The sequence below is a fragment of the Canis lupus genome, chromosome 18, assembly GCF_011100685.1.
Source record: "Canis lupus familiaris isolate Mischka breed German Shepherd chromosome 18, alternate assembly UU_Cfam_GSD_1.0, whole genome shotgun sequence".
In the NCBI taxonomy this organism is placed as follows: domain Eukaryota; kingdom Metazoa; phylum Chordata; class Mammalia; order Carnivora; family Canidae; genus Canis; species Canis lupus.
This window is the reverse complement of record NC_049239.1, coordinates 53,001,370-53,022,979: the sequence shown is the minus strand read 5'-3', so window position 1 is coordinate 53,022,979 and position 21,610 is coordinate 53,001,370. Positions and strand designations below refer to the sequence as shown.

At 58.2% G+C, this 21,610-nt stretch overlaps 1 protein-coding gene and 1 long non-coding RNA gene across 15 annotated transcripts in view; one reads left to right on the top strand and one right to left on the bottom strand.

Moving 5' to 3' along the window:
* Positions 1–21,610, bottom strand: part of NRXN2 (neurexin 2) — a 96,920-nt gene that overhangs the window by 19,996 nt on the left and 55,314 nt on the right. For 10 of the 11 annotated variants that reach the window (XM_038564086.1, XM_038564089.1, XM_038564087.1 and 7 more), the window contains 3 exons: positions 21,296–21,415; positions 8,295–8,476; positions 3,126–3,297 (listed from right to left, as the gene is read on the bottom strand). In XM_038564086.1, the coding sequence (XP_038420014.1) occupies positions 3,126–3,297; positions 8,295–8,476; positions 21,296–21,415 (474 nt within the window). Of the gene's footprint in view, positions 1–3,125; positions 3,298–8,294; positions 8,477–15,691; positions 15,966–21,295; positions 21,416–21,610 lie in introns of those variants that run through there. The other variant, XM_038564096.1, reaches the window with a different exon arrangement.
* Positions 15,167–20,985, top strand: LOC102151513. Of its 4 annotated transcripts, none has more exons than XR_005373647.1 (4): positions 15,167–15,491; positions 18,826–18,950; positions 19,996–20,204; positions 20,463–20,985. It is a non-coding gene; the product is annotated as an uncharacterized LOC102151513 (long non-coding RNA). The 4 variants fall into 4 exon arrangements; XR_005373645.1 differs by having other exon boundaries at positions 15,170–15,495; positions 19,999–20,204; XR_005373644.1 differs by having other exon boundaries at positions 15,171–15,491; positions 19,999–20,204.

Below are 21,610 nucleotides of genomic sequence, written 5' to 3'. Positions count from 1 at the left end.
TCCAGTTCCTGATGCCTTGTCACTCACTACCCTTTCTGCTTTAGGCTCCTCCCCACAGTTCCTAACCCCACCCTTTCTCATCCCTACCTGTCCCTCTCTCCACTCACCACTGTCCAGGCCTTGGAGATAGGAAGACTGTGTGTGTGTGTGCACCTAGGAGTTTGGTATGCTCCTATCTGCATCCATGGACTGTGGATTATCCCAGTCTGTAGCAGTGGAAATGGAAATGATTTCCTTTGGGAATCTGGCCACTTCTCCCATTGAAACCATGTACAATATTCAATAACTTGTTGGCGGGGGGGCTTTCCTGCTCATCTCACACTGCATAGCTGCGCTGGCCTCCAGTGAGGCCTGGGCCCTGGGCATGCCATGGACACCTCCCATGGACAAGCACACCACGTGTTCGTGTGTACACGGCTGCTGCCTTGACTAGGTGCTTCTGACGCAACGAGCCCTTGCCTTCCCTACAGATTTAAGTCACTAGTATCTGAGTAAAAAAATGGATTGTTTACTCTTTTAGTCACTCAACAAACATCTATTTTGAGTGCCTTCTCTGTTCTGGTGCCGGGTATTGAAGATGAAGGATGAAGCCCTGGCCCTTACCCACAGAGTGCCCCAGCCAAGCAGGGGAGACTGGCAAGTGACCAGCAGTGTTTTTTGTTCTGCTAGAGGTGGCTTAGGCCATCCCCCTCCTGGGGATGGGAGAGAGAGGTACCAAAGAAGACACTGGAGGAGAGATGAAGGGACCAGAAGGGAGTCATACAGGGCAAGGTGGGGGAAGCACACACGCAGAGCACATTCAGGAGGGCAGGAGTCTTTTAGGGACCCCCTGTGTGTGCCTGTATCTGTCCTTGTATGTGTCCTGAGAGGAAGGGAAAAATGTACATCTGCCTCATTGGAGTACATAACAATTCTAACAGAAGTTCTGTTTGTTGAGCACCTCCTCTAGGCCATGTCATTCTAGTGCTTTCCTTGGGCCATCTTATGGAATTCTCGCAATATTACTATGAGGTGCATATTATCCCCATCTTTCAGAGGTGGAAACAGTCAGAGAGGCTGGATGACTCACCCAGGGCCAGACAACTTGTCAGTAGACAGTCCAGGATTAAAAGGCAGGTCCTGCTGACTCAGAATCCAAGAGCTGAGTCTCTGTGCTCCCTGAAAGTCTGGAGGCCCAGGCTCTGGGCCATGCCACCTGCCAACCCTGCCTGTCAGTGTTGCTCAGGATGACACTCGGCTTCCGTCGACCGTCTGCCCTCACATTGCACACAGGTGGGCACTGCTTTACAGGTGAGGGAACACCCAGCAGTCTTCCCCATCCCCAGCCAGGGGTCCCTGAGCAGAGGAGAGCAGGCATGGGCTCCATGGGAAGAAGCTCTGGACCCAAGTCATGGTTTGATGTGATGAAGCCTTCATGTCCTCCCAGTATAGTCCCATTCAGCCTCGGCTGAGGTCCTCACTGCTACAAAGGTTGCCCTCACATGAGTGTGGCTGAGAGAGAAGCCTGGTGACAGTAGGGCAGTCACACCTACACAGCCTGGCCTGCACACACGCAAGACTTCACACAGGAGTGTTTGTGTGCCTGAGTGACCCCACACATGCCCAGAACCTTGGTGTAGGCAGGCCTCCCTCAGCAGGGCTTTCCTTTCTCCAATGTCAGTTTGACCTTATGAGTATTTGTAGTCATCTGTGTGTCTGTGTTTGTCCTATATGTCCATCAGCCTCTGTAGTTTTTTTTTGGGAGGGTGGGACCATGTGGTTCTCTTCATCACCAGAGACTGTGGGGTACAAACCTGCATCTTTACACCAGTGTAAGCAGGCCTGTGAGAGTTTGCACACCTGCACCTTTCCCTGTCCTTCTGCCCACACCCTTCTCAGCCAGCGTGGGGCAGCCACTCTGCCCCCGCCTCGGCTGTCACTTCTGCCTCAGAGAGGGAGTGAGGCTGCAGATGCTCTCCCTTCTCCTTGGTCGCCCCCGTGTGTGACTGTGGGGTCGCTCAGCCAGATTATACCTCCACAAGTCTGCATTTCTGCAGTTCCCTCCTGCCCCTCCCTCTCAGTCTCCCGCACTGGGCTCTCTTCTTCTCCCTCCTGAAGCTCTGTCCACCTCTTCTCCCACTGGCTGGGTCTGTGCCACAACATCTCCATATATCTCTCTGCATCACTCCGGGACTGCCTCCGTCTCTGCTCCTGTCCCAGTGACTGTTCCCATATCTCTCTATCACTCCTCCCCTGGCTCCCCCGCACTCTGAGGCTCTTTCTCTGCCTCCTCATTTTTCCCATGTCCTCATCCTCTCCTTCCCCTTGCTCCTTAGAATCTTGGTCTATCCTGGGCCACCACAGCTGTCACACTGTGTGACACTGTGGAACCAGGTCTGTTTGCATTCCCGGGCTTCCCACTCCTAGACTGTGAGCTCCCTGCAAGCAGAGGCTATGTCCTGCTTCCCTGTGTCCTCAGAGCCTGACACCTAGGAGACTCCCAGAGAAGGTCTGTGGAATGTGCTTGCACTCTCATCACGTGGCATTCTCTCCCTTTGACTGTGTCCCTTATTCTCTGAGACTTTGGGGTTCATTTTCTCTAAGCTTCTATGGTCACTTTTCTTCCTTTATCTAGAACTCCTGATAATGGATCTTTGACTTGCTCTTTGTAAAGACCTTGGTTCATTCTTTGGTCCTGTCCTTGGGATCAGGCCTGCCTCCTTGCCAAGATAGATCTTGGGTTACTTATGGATCTTCTCTCTTTGGTTTCTGCATCTGCCTTCCCATTTTTGCCTGTCCTTCAATTCTAAACCCATCCTTTCCTCAATAGTGTCAGACTCTCCCTACTTCTACCCTTCTTCCCCTACTCTTCTCCCCCACCCCTACCTGGGGCCTGGCCTTGCGGCCTTCCCAGCTCAGCTCTGCCCTCTCCCTCCTAGCCGACAGGCTCCCAACACCGAGGTCCAGCCCTGCTCACAAATCCCGAGGTTTCTCTTTAGCCATACCCCAGTCCTGGTCGCCACTAGCCTCGCCTCTCACGTGGCCTCTCCGAGGCTTAGCCCCGCCCCCGGCAACCAGTGATCCTATCAGAGGCTTCCCTGTTCGCCCCGCCCACAGCGCCTCCTCTGCGCGCCGGCTCCGCCTACCTGCCGGGTACCGCTCATTGACCGGCCAGCTGTCCACCTGCAGGGTGGCGTTACCGCCACTTCGAGTGAAACGCACCACGTGGTATTTGCCGTCGCTCACGATGGCGTTGGGCTCATCGATGGTAATGTCGTCCGTGCCCACGTTAAAGATCACCCCCACGGTGCCCTGGTCCTGGGGACAAGGAGGAGAGGTCAGCGACTAGGAGGCAATAACCATTCACTCTAGAACTCCACCTGTGACCACCACCGCCCCAGATCTGTGGCACTTCACAGCTTTACAACGCACATCTCCCAGTCCTGCATTTGCTGACCCTCTTACCTGCCCAGAGAGGTGGGCAAGCTTGCCTCCCCCCACATGCAGGCAAGAGAGTGACCTGAGACTCAGAGGTCGGGACCTCGGTGGGGTGCAGAGCCTGGAGGGAGCATCTCCGCTAAGCACACGTGCCTTTTGCCTTTTGGTTCGTTCAGAGTATTCACAAATGTTTACAGGGCACCCATTCTGTGCAAGGGCCACTGAGCCCAGGACCGGACAAGGAGGCCAGGATCAAGCTGGGGGCCATTAGAGACCTCTCTAGGGCACAACCAACAGAGAAGCCCATGGAAGCCAGCCTAGCACCTGAGGAAAGTCTGGCCTCACCACGCCCCACCACTCCCAGCCTCAAGACTCCCCTTCCCTGCATGCTCAGCACTGAGCAGGTCCCCGGGGCTCTTGGACGAAGGTAGCAACATGCCTCTCCTGGCAGCTCATAGGCCCCATGTTGGTCAGGCCTGAATGTGAAGTCATAGGAGTGAAGGCGGGAGTCTGGACTATATTTTGGGAGTGATGAGTATGGAAAGAGATCAGGGAGACAAATCACAGTAGACTTACTAAGGAAACGTGAGTGTGTGGGTGTCAGGGTAGAGGATGGGCTGGGAGCTGAGGGACAGGAGAGGAAAGTCAGAGACCCAGGCCTGGAAGAGGGGAGCCAAGAGTCAGTCTCAGCAACCTCTGGGACCTGGGGTCACAGGCTCTGGATGGGCAGGGCCTGGGGAACCCTCCAGAGGCCACCGAGGATCCAGCCCCAGAAGAGTTCTGTTGACGGCACCAGCATAAGAGGGAGTGCTTTACTGAACCCCTAAAATGTGCCAGGCCTCAGAGGGTACTATACACATATGTTCTCTTCATCCCCACAGCAACCCTCTCAGGAAACTTATGGAATCCCCAATTCACTAAGGAGAAAACTGAAGCTAAGGGAGGTTGAGTAACATCCCTAAATCCACATCACAGGAAAGGAACCCCTGATTTGAACCCCAGTTGGCCTGACTCCAAAGCCAGTGTTCTCTCTCCCTTGCCCACTAGTCTGGGGAGATTGCCGGGGGATAATCTGAGCAGCTACTGAGGCCAATCTATCTGAGGGGCCAAAGACATCAAAAGAAGCCAGGGGAAGGCCCAGGAGGCCCTAAACCTGGGCCCCTATTCCATTCCCCTGCACTTCCTGGCAGCACTCCTGGACTGAGCCCCCTAGCCCTCTATGCCCCTCCTCCACACAGGACAGACACCCACACAGGCTCCCTTAGGCCCCCTGAATCACACAGTTATGGGACCCAGATCCCTAGAGCATACACACACACACTCCTGGGGTCTTCCTGAAAGACTACCCCAGTCCAGCCTGGGCATTAGGGCCCATTCCACTAACAACTCCTGCATCCAGCAGAGCCAAGAACCTGCCACTGAGGATGGGGATGGGGGGCTCACAGATGGGGTGGGGGATAGGGTTTTGCAAAGAGCTGGGCACAAGGTGGGCAGCTGTGGCTCACTTGGAGATCCAGGCCCACTCCCTTCCTCACTTCTGGATCCAGTTCTCCCCTTCCTAGAACCTGGGAAGGCCACACACACACACACACACACACACACACACACACACGGAGTCATATACACACAATGCAGCATCTCTCCTCAGGGAAACTGAGGCTGGGCTCGCCTAACAAAGAGTACTCGCAAGCCCCACACACCCACCACCCACAGACTGACAACATCCCAGGGAGACGGGATGATCACGTGCTCCCCACACACATGAGGAAAAGAGCTGAAGCTCCTCAGTACTATTATTAGCAATAACATCACCCCAGAATAGCATCAGTCCCTTAGACACCTCTGAGGGTTTCAACCGATGAGGCTTGGGCCAGGCGGTGATGGTGGTCAAGGAGTAGAGGCTGCCTGGGACCTGGGGTGCCAGAGGGCTGGCCAGGGTGACTGGAAGGCAGGACCCCTGGGTTTCCTAGGAGGCAGCTGAGCTCAGAGCCATACGCTCCGGGGGAGAGGCAGTTCCCAGAGCTGCTCCCAACGTGAAGTCAGTTGTCACTTCTGTTAAAGTCATTAATTCCTAATTCCCCAATTACCTCATTAGGCGGCGGTGGGGAGAACGCGGCCGCTCCTACAGCAAATAATTATGGGAGTCAAAATTAATTTGGCAAAGTGGAGCGACGCTTTATTAGAAACGTCAAATTGCTTTTCTCTTATTTTGCTGCCGCCTCCCCACTCTCTGAGAGCTGCTAATGACGCGGCGGTGGGAGCTGGTGTGTCACCAGGAGAGGAGGGGCTTGGGGGCTGCCCCCCAGGGGCTTCAGCCTGGCTGGGCCCTACTCTTCCCTCACAGCTGGCCTCTCCTGTGGCTCCCACACTCCCCCCAGGGTCCCCACCCTCACCAGGCTCCCCATCAAGGTCAGGCACCCCACCCCAGCCCTCAGCAACACCAGGCACCAGGCCACATTCCTCCACAAGCCTGTGCCAGGTGAGGACTGTGGGTCCTTTCTCCCTGCACCCTGAGCCCCCACGCTGTCTCTTCAGTGCTCGGAAACCCTGTCCCCTAACCCTGCAGGCACAAAGACACACAGGACTGGTCAAAGAGGCAGTTCCAGAACATAGGCAGATGGACACGTCTGGCTGGAATCACAGATGATCAGGGTGTAGGCTGACACTGGGTGCTTCCTGTCGGCTGGGCCGTGTCCCGAGGCTTTACACACACAGTGTCCTTGAAACCTCAGAGACTCCCTTTGTCCTCTTGCCATCCTATTATCGGGCCTCAAAAGGGGACACTGAGGCTCACAGCGTGGCTGCACGAGGACAGAGCAAGGAAGTGGCAGAGCTGAGACTCAAACCCAGGCCAGCAGCTCCGAAGCCACACCTGGCTCCTCATGACTGTCTAGAGAGAGAACACAGCCTTAACTCGCAGAGAAGGCCATGGAGACACAGCCACACCTGCCACAGGGTCAGGAGACTGGAGTAACAGCAAGTACCACACTCCCCTGGGAAGGGCAAACATGGAGCAACACATGTGATCAGAGGCCGAGAGCCTGTCCCCCATGGTCCCCCAAGGTCCCCTGTCACTCCCAACACCGTCAGTATGCACCTGGCCCCACATGTCTCACACAGTCGAGTGTGCTGTCCATGGCCGTGGTCTCTCACATCCAGCCGGGGACACTATCTTGCTCACACTGGCACAAACCTTCCAGGCATTCTCCCCAGGCTCTACTCATCCCTCCTCACCCCTTCCCTACATGCTTCTCTGCCTGGCCTCCCCCATCCAGCACCCAGCGGCTGCTGCTCCCACTCCAGCTCCACTCAGCCCACAGGACATCTCACACCTCCTTCCTTTGCTCCCTGGTGTTGGGGGAGGGATGTGCAGGGTACCCCGGAAAGTTAATGTGCAAGGAGGGGCCAGTAGCCACAGTCCAATCAGATGAGGAGGGACCAGAACACAAACATACTTCCAAGGTCCCCTTAAAGCCCAGGACCCCCCACCCAGACCTTTCTAGCACATAGAGCCTGGTTGCCCTACTCGAACCCACAGCTCAGGGGTCCTTGGCCAGGGTCAGCATGCAGGATGCGGGCAGCGAAAGGAAAGGGGACTTACAGGTGGATATGAGATTGAGGTCAGAGGCCCAGGGGTTAAGGCCATGGGGATGGGGCAGGGGAGAGGCTAAGTGCAGAAATGAAACAGACCAAGGCCAGAGGCTATTGGGAAGGCTGTGGGGTAGGACTAGAAATGGGGAAGGGGTCAAGGAAGAAAAGGGGCTGCCTGAAGACAGAGTTAGGATGAAAACGGAGAGGAGCTGTGAGTATGGCAGGTGGGGGGTGTGGTTAGGGCATGGTATGATGGAAAGGGGGTATGGCGGGTATGAGAGATGTGAAGTGCTGATTCCATAGCAATGAGGGGACTGAGTAGAGGGGTGTGCCAAGAATGGTCAGTATGGCAGGTAGGGTGTGTAAGGTGTATGGTGGGTAAGGGGGTATGGCGGGCAGAGGGGTATGGTGTGTAATGGTGGGGAGGGGGATATGGAGGGCAGAGGTGTATTGCAAGAATAGTGGGTATGGCAGGTAGGGTGGGTAGGGGGTATGGCGGCTAGGAGGGTATGAAATGTATGGCAAGAACGGTGGATATGGCAGGTAGAGCGGACAGGGGATATGGTGTGTAGGGCAGTAGGGTGGGTAGGGCAGATCGGGGCAGGTTTGGTAGGAGGCCCAGAGGGAGGCACTGGAAAGAAGCAGAGGTTGAGGAGGGGAGCTGGGCAAAAAAAGGTATGGCCAAGTGGGACAGGAGGCCAGGGTGGGGATGTACGGCTGGGCCAAGAGGTCAGAGAGGAGTGAGCATGGCCAGGGAAGGTAGAGGGGAGGTAGGGTAAAGGGGCTGCTGGGAGGGCAAAGGTCATGGGAACAGAGGTTAAGGGCAGAGCACAGGCAGCAGCAGGATCTACAGGCAAGGTGCAGAAGCAAGCATGGACTGCTCTGGGGCAGGGGCATATGAAGCAGGGCAAGAATCGGTGCAGGCCACAGCGGGCTGCCATAGGTCTAGCAGTGGGCAGGCAGCAGCCCAGGGCAGTTGCAATGTGGGGATGTTTCATGGGCTGCAGGAGAATGGCCTAGAAGTCTCAAGTAGCCCTCTGTTCAGGAAGGTCAGGAGATGACCTGGAGATGGAGTCAGGAAGTGGGGAGCTTCAAATCAGCTAGAGTGGCTCTGAGAATGGACAACAGGAAGGGAGAGGGTCTCAGAGGGCCCTCCAGGAATTGGGGGAAACATGAGAGAAGATATGAGGTGCTGATTCCATGGCAATGAGGGGACTGAGTAGATCTAGGGTAGGAAGACTAGAGGGCGGGGAGGAGGGGCAGGGGCCAGGACCCAGGATCCTTACGATGTGCAGTTGCAAGTAGTCTCCGAGGCCGGAGGCACTGTCCACCCGCACCAGCACAGCACTCCGCTGGTGCGTGCTGAAGCCCACGGCCAGGCGGTCCATCCTCGTACTGGGCCGGTCATTGGGGGGCCACGTGTAGGTGATGAGTGCTCCCCCCTTCCCAAAGATGTATGTGGTCCCGGCTGCAAAGAGAAAAGAGAAAGGGAGATATGACTTCAGGTGAGTGAAGTTAGCAGGTCCTCAGGGCTGCACAGGGCCACCAGGCTTCGGCTGTGATACCTACAGCAGCCACCAGGCCCTGCAGTCCTCAGGAACAGTTGGCAGGCGGGTGCCCGGCTGAGAGCCCGTGCACGCGCACAGACAGATGTAGCTGCCTCATCAAGAATTCTAGCTTTAATTACAGCAAAACAGAGAGGCAATAGAGAGAGTGACACAGAGAGAGAGCCCAGGGAGAGGCTGCAAGGGGACCGGGAAGTGGACGGAGGGCAGGCAGGACCCAGGGGGCCCGGGCCCGCCCAGCTCAACTTCTCCCAGGGCTGGCAGAGGTGACAGATTTGAGGTATGTGCTCCTATGAGCCCAAGCTGAGCAGGCACCAAAGCCAAGGAGCCCCAGGCAATGGCGAGAGGCGCAGGGGCTGTGTTCAGCTCTGACTCATAGCCCACAGGCTGGCACCCTTCCACCACCTACCCCCACCCACTCCCAAGCCCCTGGAAATCCTGGTCCCAGTGTGGCCAGGACTCCTTGTTTCCACTCCCAATTAAGGGGCTGCCTAGGTCCCCAGAGAGGGGTTGCCTGGAGCCTTACCCAGCAAAGAAGAGAGAGATATTGGGGCTGGGGCAGGGGGCGGGGTGGGTACGGAACAGAGACTTGACAGCCAGAGGAGGAAGGAGGCAGAGAGACAGATGGACAGAGGGGGGTGTAGGTGAGAGAAAGTGGGAGAACTCAGAGCCAGGGATGAAGGCTCCCTCTCCCTGCCCTCCCCCACTCCAGCCTCCCTCCCCCTCTCAGGCTCCTCCATCCGGCAGCCGGGGGCGGGTGTGAGGTCCCTAACGATCTCAGCCCCAAAATAAACCCCATTAGTCGCCAGGTTCCCTCCTGCGGTGACTGGGCTGCAGGGGGGTGGGTAGGGGCAGACAATGGCAGGTGTGGGGGGTGAGGGGCCAGTCACCCAGTTTCCGGGAAGGAAACATTCATTGTCTGGGAGGCCTAGAGGACTAGTAATCTGGGGCCTTCAGAGAAGGAAGAGAACAATCTTCCATTCTTTAGAACATAAATGGAGGAGATGAGATTCATAAAATACTTAATTAAATAATTTGCCACAAACAACTCCTCTCAAAGCGCTTCTTGGGGGAGAGGAGTTCAGGGGAGGATTTATCCAGAGAGAAAGTCAGGTGGGGGGCTGAGTGCAAAAGCCTGAGGTAGGCTGGGAAGGAGTAGGAGAACTCAGGGGTAGGATGGAAAGCTCTGGGTCAGGGAAGCCAGGCTCCAGGAGGGCCTGAGGCCCGAAGCATCTTGCTCCGTCAAGATGGCAGCCCAGCTGGTAACAATAGGGCTGGGCACCTCAAGCACCCTGGGGTCTCTCACCCCAGGGACTAGGAGCCCTGGTGCAGTTGGGACAATCAGTGGGCTCTACCCCAGGAAGCTCCTAGGCCCTGAAGGAGAAAAGGGAAGACTGTTGCCCAGGTCCCAGAGAGGCCATGAGGCCAGCAGGGGTTCGGGGCTGGGGGGAACAAGAGCTGTTCTCCAAGGCACTTGTCATCCACACCCTCCATCTCCCCAGATCTAGCCAGAGAGGGGAGATGACCCCAGTGCCCAGGGCAGGGCAGAGCAGGCCAGAAAGAACCACCTTGATGTCTACTGACATCTCAATACTGCTGTCAATGGGAAGCACCCTCAGCAGACAGGAGGAGCTTGGCCCCGCCCCCTCAGACGAAAAATCCTTTATACTTTGGGGCCCTGGAGGCCCCGTGGTGAGGGCAGAACCCTCAGGATGGGGCCCCTAGATTAGGGTGGAGAGCTGGCTGGAGGCAGGGTACACAGTGAGCCACACCCCCACCCCAGGCAGGTCACTTGTCTGAAAGGGGCAGGGCCTGCCGGCCAGGAGCAGAGTAGGCCTCAGCCCCTACAGCCTCTCCACTCCCAACACTGCAGCACTCTGGAAAACCGGCTGTTTCCATGGCAACCATAATACCCAGGGTCCTCCCTTCCCCCTCTACTCACAAGCTGCAAGTCCAAATTTGGGGGGTGGGGAGGGCCAGGGGAACTGAGACTGCTGACCTTCTTCCACACAGCCCCCTTCCCTGCCTCCCTGTCCAGAGGCTGCTGCCTCTTCACCCCACATGCTCCAGCCCCCTCCCCCAGTCAGACGGAGGAGGGGGCTTACTGGGTTTCTTGGTCCCTCAGACCCATCGAACCCCATTTCTATGGGTCCTGCTCCCAAACTTCCCAGGTCAAAGGGAAAGGAGGCTATTTCTCCTCACTTCCCCACCCGAGAAACCCAGGCAGCTCTTCACCTTGGAGAGAACCTGCCTGAGCCCAGAGCAGGCCTGAGCAGCAGGCCAGCCCCATACCCCACAGGACAGTGAGGCCTCCAGGATCAGAGGCCCCACCGGCACCCGGGCCGCAGGCCCCACAGGAGACCCCACAGCCACACACAGGTGACAACACACCCGGCCACACAGAGACCCAGCGCGGGGAGGCTCCCTCCGAGAGGAGACACGAGGCAGCCGGCAAACATGGCGGTGAGCGCACAAAGACGGCCTTGGCCAGCAGCGAGGGCAGGGGCTGGCTCGGAGCAGGACAGCACGGCCACACGTCCCCGCCCCCGCCCCCGCCCCCGCCCCCGGCCCTGCCCAGGCCCTGCTCCACCAGGCCTCCCCCGGGGTTTATTACCCTGCTGTTCTAACACTGCAGGCGGTTTATGACACGGGGTGGGCCTGTGAAAGCCTAAGGGCATTTATTACACTGTGGGGGAATCGGGTGGGGAGATGCGTCTTGGACCACAGGGGCTGAATGGCTTATTGGACTGGGGCAGCAGTAATTACCCTGGGGACACATTTCTCCCGCCAGGGAGGCGCTGCAGCCTGGTGAGGGGAGGGGGGTGGGCAGGGGGAGGGGGAGGGGGGCGGGGCTCTGTCAGGTCCCTCCGGGGGGCTACCAGGCCAGACCCCCCACCCCCAGACGTAACTCCCAACAACCACCACCCCACCCCCAGCAACCTGTCCTCTCCGCCCCTGGCCACAAGACTCCCTGGGGCGCAGAGACAAGGAGCCACACTTTCCTTTCCAGGAAAGGGCTCTGGAGAAGGGACCTAAGCCAAGGCTCAGAATGTTACTCCAGGATGGCCCAGACCCACCGTCTTTGACCTCCCCATGTAGCTAGCGAACCACTTTGTGCACAATGGGGGAGGGGGGGACAGCACACAACCCTGAAGCCCAAGGCAAGAGAGCCTCTGGCTGCACACAAGATGCCACCTGCCCAGGTGCCGACCACCAACGGCCCAGGAATGGCACCTTCTGTCCACACCCAACATGGTCTGGGCCTTCTGGACCCAGAAATTCGTTGATCCAATAAAACACTAAATGATCAAGAATCTTCCATACAGTTCCCACACACTTGCATTCTAGAAAAAAAAAAAAAAACAACCAACCATTAATATGGTTAGCTAACCCAGACCCAAACAATAAACTCATTCTATGTAAAAAAAAAAAAAAAAAAAACACATGCAGTGATGCCCCTGTGGTTGAAACTACATATGCAGACCCTCTGCCTGTCTCCCTGCGGCACCAGAAGCCATGACAAAACCCTTCTGGTAGGTCTAGAATCATGAGAGGATAAAATGTCCTGTACAATTCAGAAAAGCCATGGTCCTGGGTGCCCACAGCCCATACCGGCTCTTTGTATACAGACCTCCATAACCCAGGGGGATCTCCACAGGTCCATATCCTTGGGCTCAGCTCTCTTGATCTAGAATCCCAGAACAATATCCTCTTGATTCTTATGCCCATTCTTGGCCATAAATCATCCAGTCAGAAGGCCAAGTTAACACGCCCATTTTCAGAATCGGAATCAATGCTAGTCCCTTTCTAAGCAAGCTGGAGTGATAAATCCAGAACCCCTAGAAGCTACTGACTCAGAACTGAGGCTAGAGTTGATCCCACCACCCTGGCTTCAGGGAGTAGCACAAATGAAGGTCGGGGGCTGAGGCTCTAGAATGGGAATCGGGGTCAACGACCAGGAGAGTGGCACCCCCTTGGGGCATTTTTAGGACTCAGGTGTACTGGTCCCCCATGACCAGACTGACATCCGGTGCAAGGGTGTCAATGGGTGTCTGGCAGGTCTGTAGGGATATTATGTAACAGGAGGGGTTGGGGATGGAAGGCAAATGGAAGAAAGAAGAGAAGAGAAGAAGGGAAGGAAGGCAAAGAGAAATAGAGGGAGAAGCCAGGGGAAGGGAAGTGAAGAAGCGATTACAGGAGATGCTCCCTCTCAATGGGGGATGCTAGGGAGATGTTGGGGCAGGGAAGGATCTCCCCTGGCCTAGAAAACTCTCCAAAGCTGGCCTCTTCCTCTAGCCAAGCATGGGGTCCCAAGAGAAGCCCATCCTTTCACCTCTGTCCTCGTGATTAGGTAAGCAGAGGTGGGAGGGGGTCAGCCAGAACAGATGGCCTCCTCCCTCCTCTTCTACCTGTCCTTTGACCCTCCTCCATCCACTCACTTGCCTGACCCTGCCCAGCTCCTTTCTTCAGGCTCCCACCACCTTCCATCACTGTCCTACAGGGCCCTCCTGATCCCCGACTGCTGCCATGTGCCACTGGGCAGCCATGAGCCCTCTTGGGGCTGTTCTTCTCCGCTGCACAGCAAAGGGGTGGCCATCTCGGAGGCAACCCCAACATCAACATTCCATACACACATACTTCCCCCCATGCTCTCTCCTCCATTTTCTCTCCTGGTCTCCCAGCTCTTTAGCTCCTTCACTGAGCCTCCCTGTGCCACTCAGCTCTGAGGAAGGCCCCTCCTTCCAATCTGCTCACCAGCCCTGGGCCAGCTCCTCTCTGGGTCCCTTCCTCTTTCACCTCTGGCCCTCCACCCCCCCCCCCCCCCCGCACACTTTCCCCCAATATCCCCACTTCCCCTTCTTTATCTCACCTCTCTGTCCCTTGCCTCAGTGCCCAGAAGGCCTGTGTCCTATGTGGGCCCTTTTAGGAGCAACATTGGGCCTCTAGGGAGCTTAAGGGGGCATTGAAGAGGAGAGATGAAGGCACAAAGGGCCAGAGAGCTCATGTAAAGAAAAAGGGAATCGAGAGCGCTCAAGAAGGTATGGGCTTGGAAAGTGGAGGAAGAGCGAGACCCCTTCAGGGACAGGACGGAGGTGAATGCAGGGACCCTCTGCTGGGGAAGAGAGAAGAAAGCAATGGAGAGGATGCTGGGAAGGGGCCACTCTTGGGAAGTGGAGGAAGACAGCACACAGGCATGGAAAATGAGCTAAAGATGAAGTAGGAGAACAGGGGAGCATAGAAAGGGGCTGAGAAGACTGGAAGGGACATGGGGGCAAAGGTTGGAAAGCAAGGATGGACAGAAGCAGAGCAGCACAGGAGAGGCAGAGGTGAGCGCAGACACAGTAGGCCCTGAGGAGCATGGCTGGGAAATGAGGAAGATATAGGCATGGAAGGTGAGGGAGGGACAAAAGTGGAGTTAAAAAAAAAAAAAAAGAGGTGATGGACGGGCAGGAATGGGAAGTGATGGAAGGCACAGAAATGCGAGGTGATGAGGGTCCAGCATGAGAGCTGGTGACAACACAGTAAGAGTCAAGATAAAAGGTGATGATGGAAGCTTGGAGATGCCGGGACACCATGGGAGTCAAGACAGGCAGTGATGGCAGGGACAGATCTGGGAGGCAAACGAGGTACAAAGATGGGAGGTGATGGAGGAGACAAAGCGGAAGGTGAGAGAGGTACAGAGATGGAGGTGGTGGGGGTCCCCTATGGACAGGGATGGCAAGGCACAGGGAAGGGAAGTGATGAGTGGGCTAAAACAGGGGGTGATGGGCCTCTGGGATGGGAGGTGACAGGAGGTCTGAGAATGTGAAATGAAGGAGGGCCTGAGATGGGAAGTGAGGGGGTCTGGCACGGAAATGAGGTGAAATGGGAAGACGGCTGGACACGGAGATGATGGAGATGGCACAGACTAGAAGTTGTGGGGTGCACTGACAGGAAGTGATGGGCCACAGAGACCCAGGGGTACAGAGATGGCAGGTGGCAGGTACACAGGTAGAAATATGACGCAGAGAACCTCGGGGCTGAAGCTATGAAGTGATGAGGGGGCTGAGATGGGAGGTGATACCGGGGCTGAAACAAGAAGTGATAGAAGGTTGGAAATGGAAGACGATGTGGTCTGAGAGGGAAGGTGAAGGAGGTTTTGAGGTGGAAGGTTATGAGGGGCTGAGACAAGAGGTGACAGTAAGTGGAAAATGCTAGAGGACTGACACCACAAGTGATTTGGTGACAGGGAGATTGGGACGAAGGTGAGGGAGAGATTGGGATGAGGGGTGGTGAGGAGGTTGGGCTGGGAGATTACAGGAAGCCTGAGTTGGAAGGTGATGGGGAGCCCGGGATGGGGGCTTGGAAGCTCCAAGCAATAGGGCTGCAGGGGTGAGAGATGCTGGGGGTCAGAGTTGAAGGCCCGGCAGAGATTAAGGGGCATGCAAAGGAGAAAGGAGGCTGGGAGAGGGCTGGGACGGTGGAGGGAGCTGCCTGTTTGGGAGGTGATGGCAAGACAGGAGCAGGAAGAAGGGAAGGTTGCTGGAGGGCCAGAGGTGAAAGAGGAAGAGATGGGACATGTCAGGCAGCGGGGACAGAAGGGATGGAGGGGAGCACCCCTGCAGGGGTGGGAGGCACAGAGATGCTAGACCAGCCGGGAAGGTAGGGAGAGGCAGAGGTGGAGGTAAGGTGGCAGAGATGAAGGAGATGAGGAAGGTGAGTGAGAGGCACGGGGCAGGGGGGAGCTGGACAGAGGATGACAGGACGGAATGGGGAGGTGATGGGAGCGGAAACAGGAAGGTGATGACAACCCGGAGATGGGGAGAAGGAGGTGAAGGAGAGGCAAGAAATGAGTGATGGAGGCAGGTTGCCGAGGACGATGAAGGAAGGGGCTGCGGGAGAAGCAGGGTGGGGCTGAGAAGATGCGAGCAGGAGATGGTAGGTGAGGGAGCGCGGCCGCAAAGCCGAGGGGCCGGGCCGGGCCGGGCCGGGCGCGCACAAGCCGGGTGCGGCCCGCGGGGCCGGGGCCGGGGCCGGGGCCGGGGCCGGGGCCGCGCGCACGGGAGGCCCGGGAAGGGGGGCGCAGGGGGGCGCAGGGGGGCGCAGGGGGGCCGGCCGGCCGCGGCAGCGCCACTTACCGTGCCCGCCGCGGGTGAGGAAGGGCATGCGGTTGATGGCGATGGGCACGGTGCCGTGCTTGCTGTGGAAGTGGTGGACGTGGTGGGTGGTGCTGAGGCTGGAGGAGACCCGGGCCCCCTCGGCCGCCCCCAGCAGCAGCAGCAGCAGCAGGAGCAACGGCGGCGGCGGCGGCGGCGGCGGCGGCAGCAGAGGAGGCGGCGGCGGCGTCAGGGGCCCGGCCCGGGCGGGGGGGCGACGCGGGCACCCCCCCTGCCCGCTCCCCCCGGGGGGCATGTCGGCCCGGGGGCGGCCGCCTCACAGCCCCATGGCCGGGGGCGGGGACGCGGGGCGGCGCGGCCCCGCGAAGCCCCCCTCCGGCTCCGAGCCCCGGGAGGGGGGTAGGGGGCGAAGAGAAGGAAAACCAAGAGCCCAAGCCTCGGTCCGGAGCCAACGAAATCAACCGGATCCCGCCGGGGAATCCGAGGTCCGCGCAGCGGCAACGCCAAGATCCAGGACGCCTGGGTCCATCCCAAGGAGCTAAGGGTCCGCCCGCATCTCGGCGGGGTCGCAGCGGCGCAGGGGGCCGTCAGAAACCCGGGGGAGCGCCCGGGGGAGGGGGCATGGTGCCGGGCGGAGAGGCAGGGGAGGCGCGGGCGCGGGGGCCAGGCAGGGACGGCAGAGCGGGGGGAAATCCTGCGGAAAAACCGAGCGGGGGAGGAGGGGGCCCGGAGGGGAGACGCGGGAGACCGACGGAGACCAGGGCCGGCCGCGCCGCCGATGCCGCTGCCGCCCGCCGGAGGCCCGGGAAAGGAGGGAGCGGCCGGGGCGGGGGGGGGCGCGGGGGGGAGGAGAAGGGAGGAGGGAAGCAAATCCGGGTGAGGGGGGAATGAAGGCAGGAGGGGAGGGGAGAGGAGAGGAGAGGAGAGGAGAGGAGAGGAGAGGAGAGGAGAGGAGAGGAGAGGAGAGGAGAGGAGGGGAGGGGAGGGGAGCGGGGCTGAGCAGAGGAGAGGCGCGAGCCTGCGAGATTCCGGCGGAGAGATGGAGGCAGCGGAGTGTTGCTGCAGAGGCTGAGGGCTGGAAGGGAGAGGGAGGGAGGGAGCTGGGGAGGGAGGAGAGGCGAGCAGTGGAGAGGGGAGGGGAGACGGAGCGCGGGAGGGGGGTGCAGGGCGGAGGGACCCGAGCGGCTCCCGAGCTGCGGGCGGCGCTGGGCAGCTCTGCCGCGCGGCACCTGGCTAGCCCGCTCCGCGCTCGCCTCTCCTCGGCGCGCGCCCCGCCCCTCCCCCGCGCCCGGGCGCGCGCGCTCCCCGCCCCCCGCCCCGGAGAAGGGGCCCTGCTGAATAATTGAACGCGACCGAGGCGAGCGAGGGAGGCGAGCTCTCTTCCTCCACCTTCCCTTCCCCCGCACCTGGACGCACCCCGGTAGTGCTCTCGGTCCGGCGCGCGGGGATGTGGCCGCGGCCACCTCTGCACGCACCCCTCGGAACACACGTGCACGCTAGGATGTGGACGGGTATGGAGCCACCCACGTGCCCACACAGGCGCCAGTGAGCGCGCAGGCACACGTCGGCTCAGACACATACATGCACACATGTGCTCGCAGGCACTGGCACACGGACTCACATGCAGCTCGGGGGAGGGGCACGGGGTGTGAACATGCAGAGGCACATGAGCGTGCACACATACATGTTTGGCCACAGGGGATGAACAGCCAACATACACACAGCCGCCTCCCACAGCTCACCCTCCAAAAACAATGACCCAGAGCCTCAAAGGTACCCAAGAGTGAGTCACGTCACACACACACACACACACACACACACACAGTCTTCTCACCACCTACCCAAAAGGGTGCTCCCCTACCCCCTGCACACCCCTGAACTTCTCCAATCCTCCCTCTCTCCACTACCCCTGCCCCTCCCCCAGCCTCAACCTCTCCCTCCTCAGAGTTTGCAGGACACCGGTCCACTGAGTGTCCCATGTAGGACAAAACCCTTCCTGGGTCACTTATGTTCAGCTGAGAAAGCCCTTCTAGGTGCCCCTTCACTGAGATCTGTCCCTCTCCCACCCCCACCCCCACCCCCACCCCCACCCCCCTACCCCCACCGCCCGCAGAGTTTTGGAGACCTCTGGGAAGCACCTGTCATAGCCCAAGAGATAAGTGCAGAGAGGCTCCCTTGCCTTCATCTGGATGTGACCTCTGCACCCACATCAATCTGGGTTCCGTTAGGACCAGGAAAGAGATGTGTGGGGGGAGCCAGAGGGTAGAAAAAGGATAGGAAGGGAGGTGGAGATGGAACTGGAAGGAGCCGAAGAAACAGTATAGTAGGGTGGGGAGGAGAGTTGGTGAAGAAAGGCCAAAAGGAAGGGCAAAAGGAAGGCGGAGGTGACATGAGAAAGGGGAGGGAGTGTGGGGCACCTAGGCAGGAGAGGGCTCGCTCCTGCCTATTGATTCCGAATTCCATCTTGGGGCAAAACCTGTTACCAAGAGCTGCACAGTGCTGAAGGCCACTCTCAAATGCAGTCAGCACCCAGGACCACCTCCCCACCCCCATTGGCCCCAGGCCCTTCATAAGAGAAAGCTACAAGGTGCTACAGGGCTCTGGGAGGGAGGAGAGAGGGCAGCCTGCAAAGCCCCCCACCCCCCACCCCCACTCCACCCCACCCAAGCCTTGTCCTCCTGCCCCTCTGTCCCGTTCTTAGCTGCCCCTGGCTCTGGAATAGAGACTGACACAGCTCCGGGCAGGCAGAAAATGTACGGTCCCAGAGGGAGGGAGGGAGGAGCTGGTGGCTGTGAGAGAAGAGGAAGGGAAACCGCCTAGAGGGCAATCAATATTAGTGAGTGGGAAGTGGAGAGAGTTGCAGAGGGTGGCACTGGGGAGCGAGGGGGGGAGACAGAAGGTACAAAAAAAGAGAGAGGTGTGTGAGAGTTAATAGAAGCTGCAGAGAGGGACAGAGCAAGTGGATGAGAAACAGGGTAAGACATGGTGAAGAACTGCTGCGGGGGGGGGGGGGGGCTCTGGAAGACAGGACCCACCCCCCCACTCCATAGCAGGCCTGATGGGAGTGCCTGGGTCCTGAACCCAAGCGCCATGGCAGGGAGTTCCCTTCCTCTCCCTTTCTCTCTCTCTCTCTCTCTCTTTCTCTTTCTTGGCAGAGATGGGTTCCCTCCTGTGATCTCTCTTGCCTTCCCAGTGCAGACTACAGAGCTGTAAAGGGACACAGAGGTTCTTCACACCCCATGTCACAGATGGAGAAACTGAGTCCACAAAGGGAATGAAGGTCAGACCTCTCCCTATCCCAGTCTCTCCCCCACAAGACAACCCCAACCCTCCTCCCTGTCTTCTTCGTGACCAGCAGCCTTCTCAGAGCCTTCACACTCAGGGGCAGAGTGAACTGAACAGGCCTCTTGGCCAGGTTCCTGCTTGATCTTGTGCCTCGCCAGGGCCTCGATGAGATCAGCCAGAGAGAGGCAGCATGAACACGAAACAGCCAAGCGTGGAGAACTAGGAGGCACGACTCCCAGAGAAGAGGGAATTAGGGTTTGGGAAGCAATGGCAGAACCCCCAACCCCAGGGTTCCTGCCTGCCCTTCACTGGTGGAGATCTCAGAAGGTCCCCCAGGGCTGGTATTTGGAGAAGCAGCAGGAAGAATCCCGACAGCTGCCAAGCTGCACCCACCTTGTCTTTACCTGCGTGGCTCTGCTCAGGCTCGGCCACCAGACACACAGACCAGTGCTCGGGGATGATGATTCTTGCCAAGATGTGCTCTGCTCCCCAGCCTCAATTATCCCTGCCTCCCACCTGCCTGGAACCTGGAGAAGCTGTTCCCACCTCTCTTCCCACCCCTGCTAAAAAAGATGGCATGACTCCCTTAAACCCCCATCAATCACTATGCCCGCCTCCAGAAGGCTCCAGTGTGTGGGAGTGCAGTAGTGACGATGGGCAGTGGCATTTCTTGACCTTGATCCCTTGCCCTCCAGGCAAGAAATGCCCACTATTAGCACCACCAGCACCCGGGACTAAAGGAGCAGCGGGAGGTAACAGAGGCAGGAGCTCCTAGGTCCTAGCTGCACTCTGCCCCCAGCACCCTAGGACTTAGGGCATGGAAACAGCTTTGGTGTCCTCATTATTTAAACAGGATAGTCGGTCTCCATCCCCCTGCCTTTTTTGAGGAACAAATTAAAAGTGCCTTGTGAGCTGCCAAACATGAAACAATCAGCAGGCGTTGCTACTATGAAGCAGTAAAGTGACCAGCATCTCCAGATCTCCTGTATACAGAGAGTGAGCTGGAGAGATAGAGGCCCAGCCCTGTCTTTATTCCCCAGCAGCCAGGGTGTCCCTGATCTGGCCACAGCTGGGGACTTCAGAAGGAACAGAGGGCACCAGATCAGACAAGAAAACCCTGGAGACAGGATGGGGATGTGGAGGTACTCAAGGCTGGGCCATGCCTGAGAACCAGGACAACACTGAGGGCGACAGGACATACTTCCAGAGAAAACCCAACATCTGCCCAAGAGCCCAAGCCCTGAAACAGGTAGGTTTATCCTGTAAGAAAGTCAGGACTCAGGCTCAGATGACTAAGGCTCCAAGGCCTGGCATGGAGGCAAAGGCATCGTGACCTGTTTTTAGCCTAGATGGACTATTAACTACCCCCCAGAAATCCACTGACCCCTCCGGGCCTCAGTTTCCAAGTTTGTAAAATGAAGAAGCTCAGTGCTGCATAATGTGTGTGTGTGTATGTGTGTATCTTTTCCCAGGCCACTGACTTGTCACATCCCTGGTCTCTCAACAGGCCTACCCCTGGGAAGATCATCAGGTGATGCCTGAGAAGGCTGTCCCCTCTCCCAGCCACTGCCCCCCTCAGATAGAAGCTTCCCTGCCCCAGGCTCTAACCAGCTGCTGGGTACCAACCACAAGGGACTAGAAACTGCTGTCCACCCTGCCGTCTCTAAGGAGGGGCCTTAAATAATATGCAAGTTCGCAGACAGATGCCCAGGTGAGGAGAAAAACCAGGCAAGGACATTAAGGAGTGTCCTTGTGACTCCAAGGGACAACCTGTAGCTGAGATTCCCTCGGGACAGGGGTGGGAACCTGCACAGCCAGAGTCTAGGGAAGCCAGCTGGGCCTGGCCTCCAGGGAACCTCCTGAGCCTGCCCCCCTGGGAGTGGGCCTACCCAGGTCAGGAAATCAGAGACTTCCACTGCAAGCTTCTGTGGGTACCAGAGGAAAAGGGGTGAACACCTGGTGAACACCTGCCCCCGCCCACTGTCCCACGCAATAGCATGTATGCGTGAGCTACAAATAAAGCATGTAAGACTGTCATCAAAATCTCCCAGGAGGAATGGAGCCTGACACCTTTGGTCATAGGTGAAGGGAGTGGTGTCCAACCAGCTCAGAATGAGGAGGGGAGGCCACCTGGCAACAGATTGCCCCCAAGATTCAGCAGCAGCAATCCTGCACAGGCCCAACAGAAAAGTCTCCAAGAGTGGACAGGCAGCCAGCAGCTCCCCTTGGGCTCTCAACAGGAAGGGCTAAGAAGGAAGCAGAATGGCTCTCAGAGACCCTTCCTCCCTCCCTGATGGTCCCTGCAGATGGGCCTGGGCCAGAAGCTCCCCGGGCACTCACGGTCATTGCAGACAGGGCCTCCGTAGGAAGTCATGGTGCAGTCACAGGTGAAGCCATCCCACTGTTGCAAACAGACGCCCTGGTTGGCACAGGACTCTTCGGTGCAGGTGGTGCTGGGGCCTGGAAGAGGCAGGAGGAAGGAACACCCCCCACTCAGTCAAGACCCCTCCCTCCCCAGGAGGTGTGAAAGCTTCAGAGCCAGGCCAGAGGTCCGGCTCTCAGCCCTGCCAGGCCTAAAAGGGCCAAAACCTGACAAGGGAATGGAGGCAAGGGGAAGGAACCTCAGGGACTGCTAGGTTTGGGCTTGACCTGTGA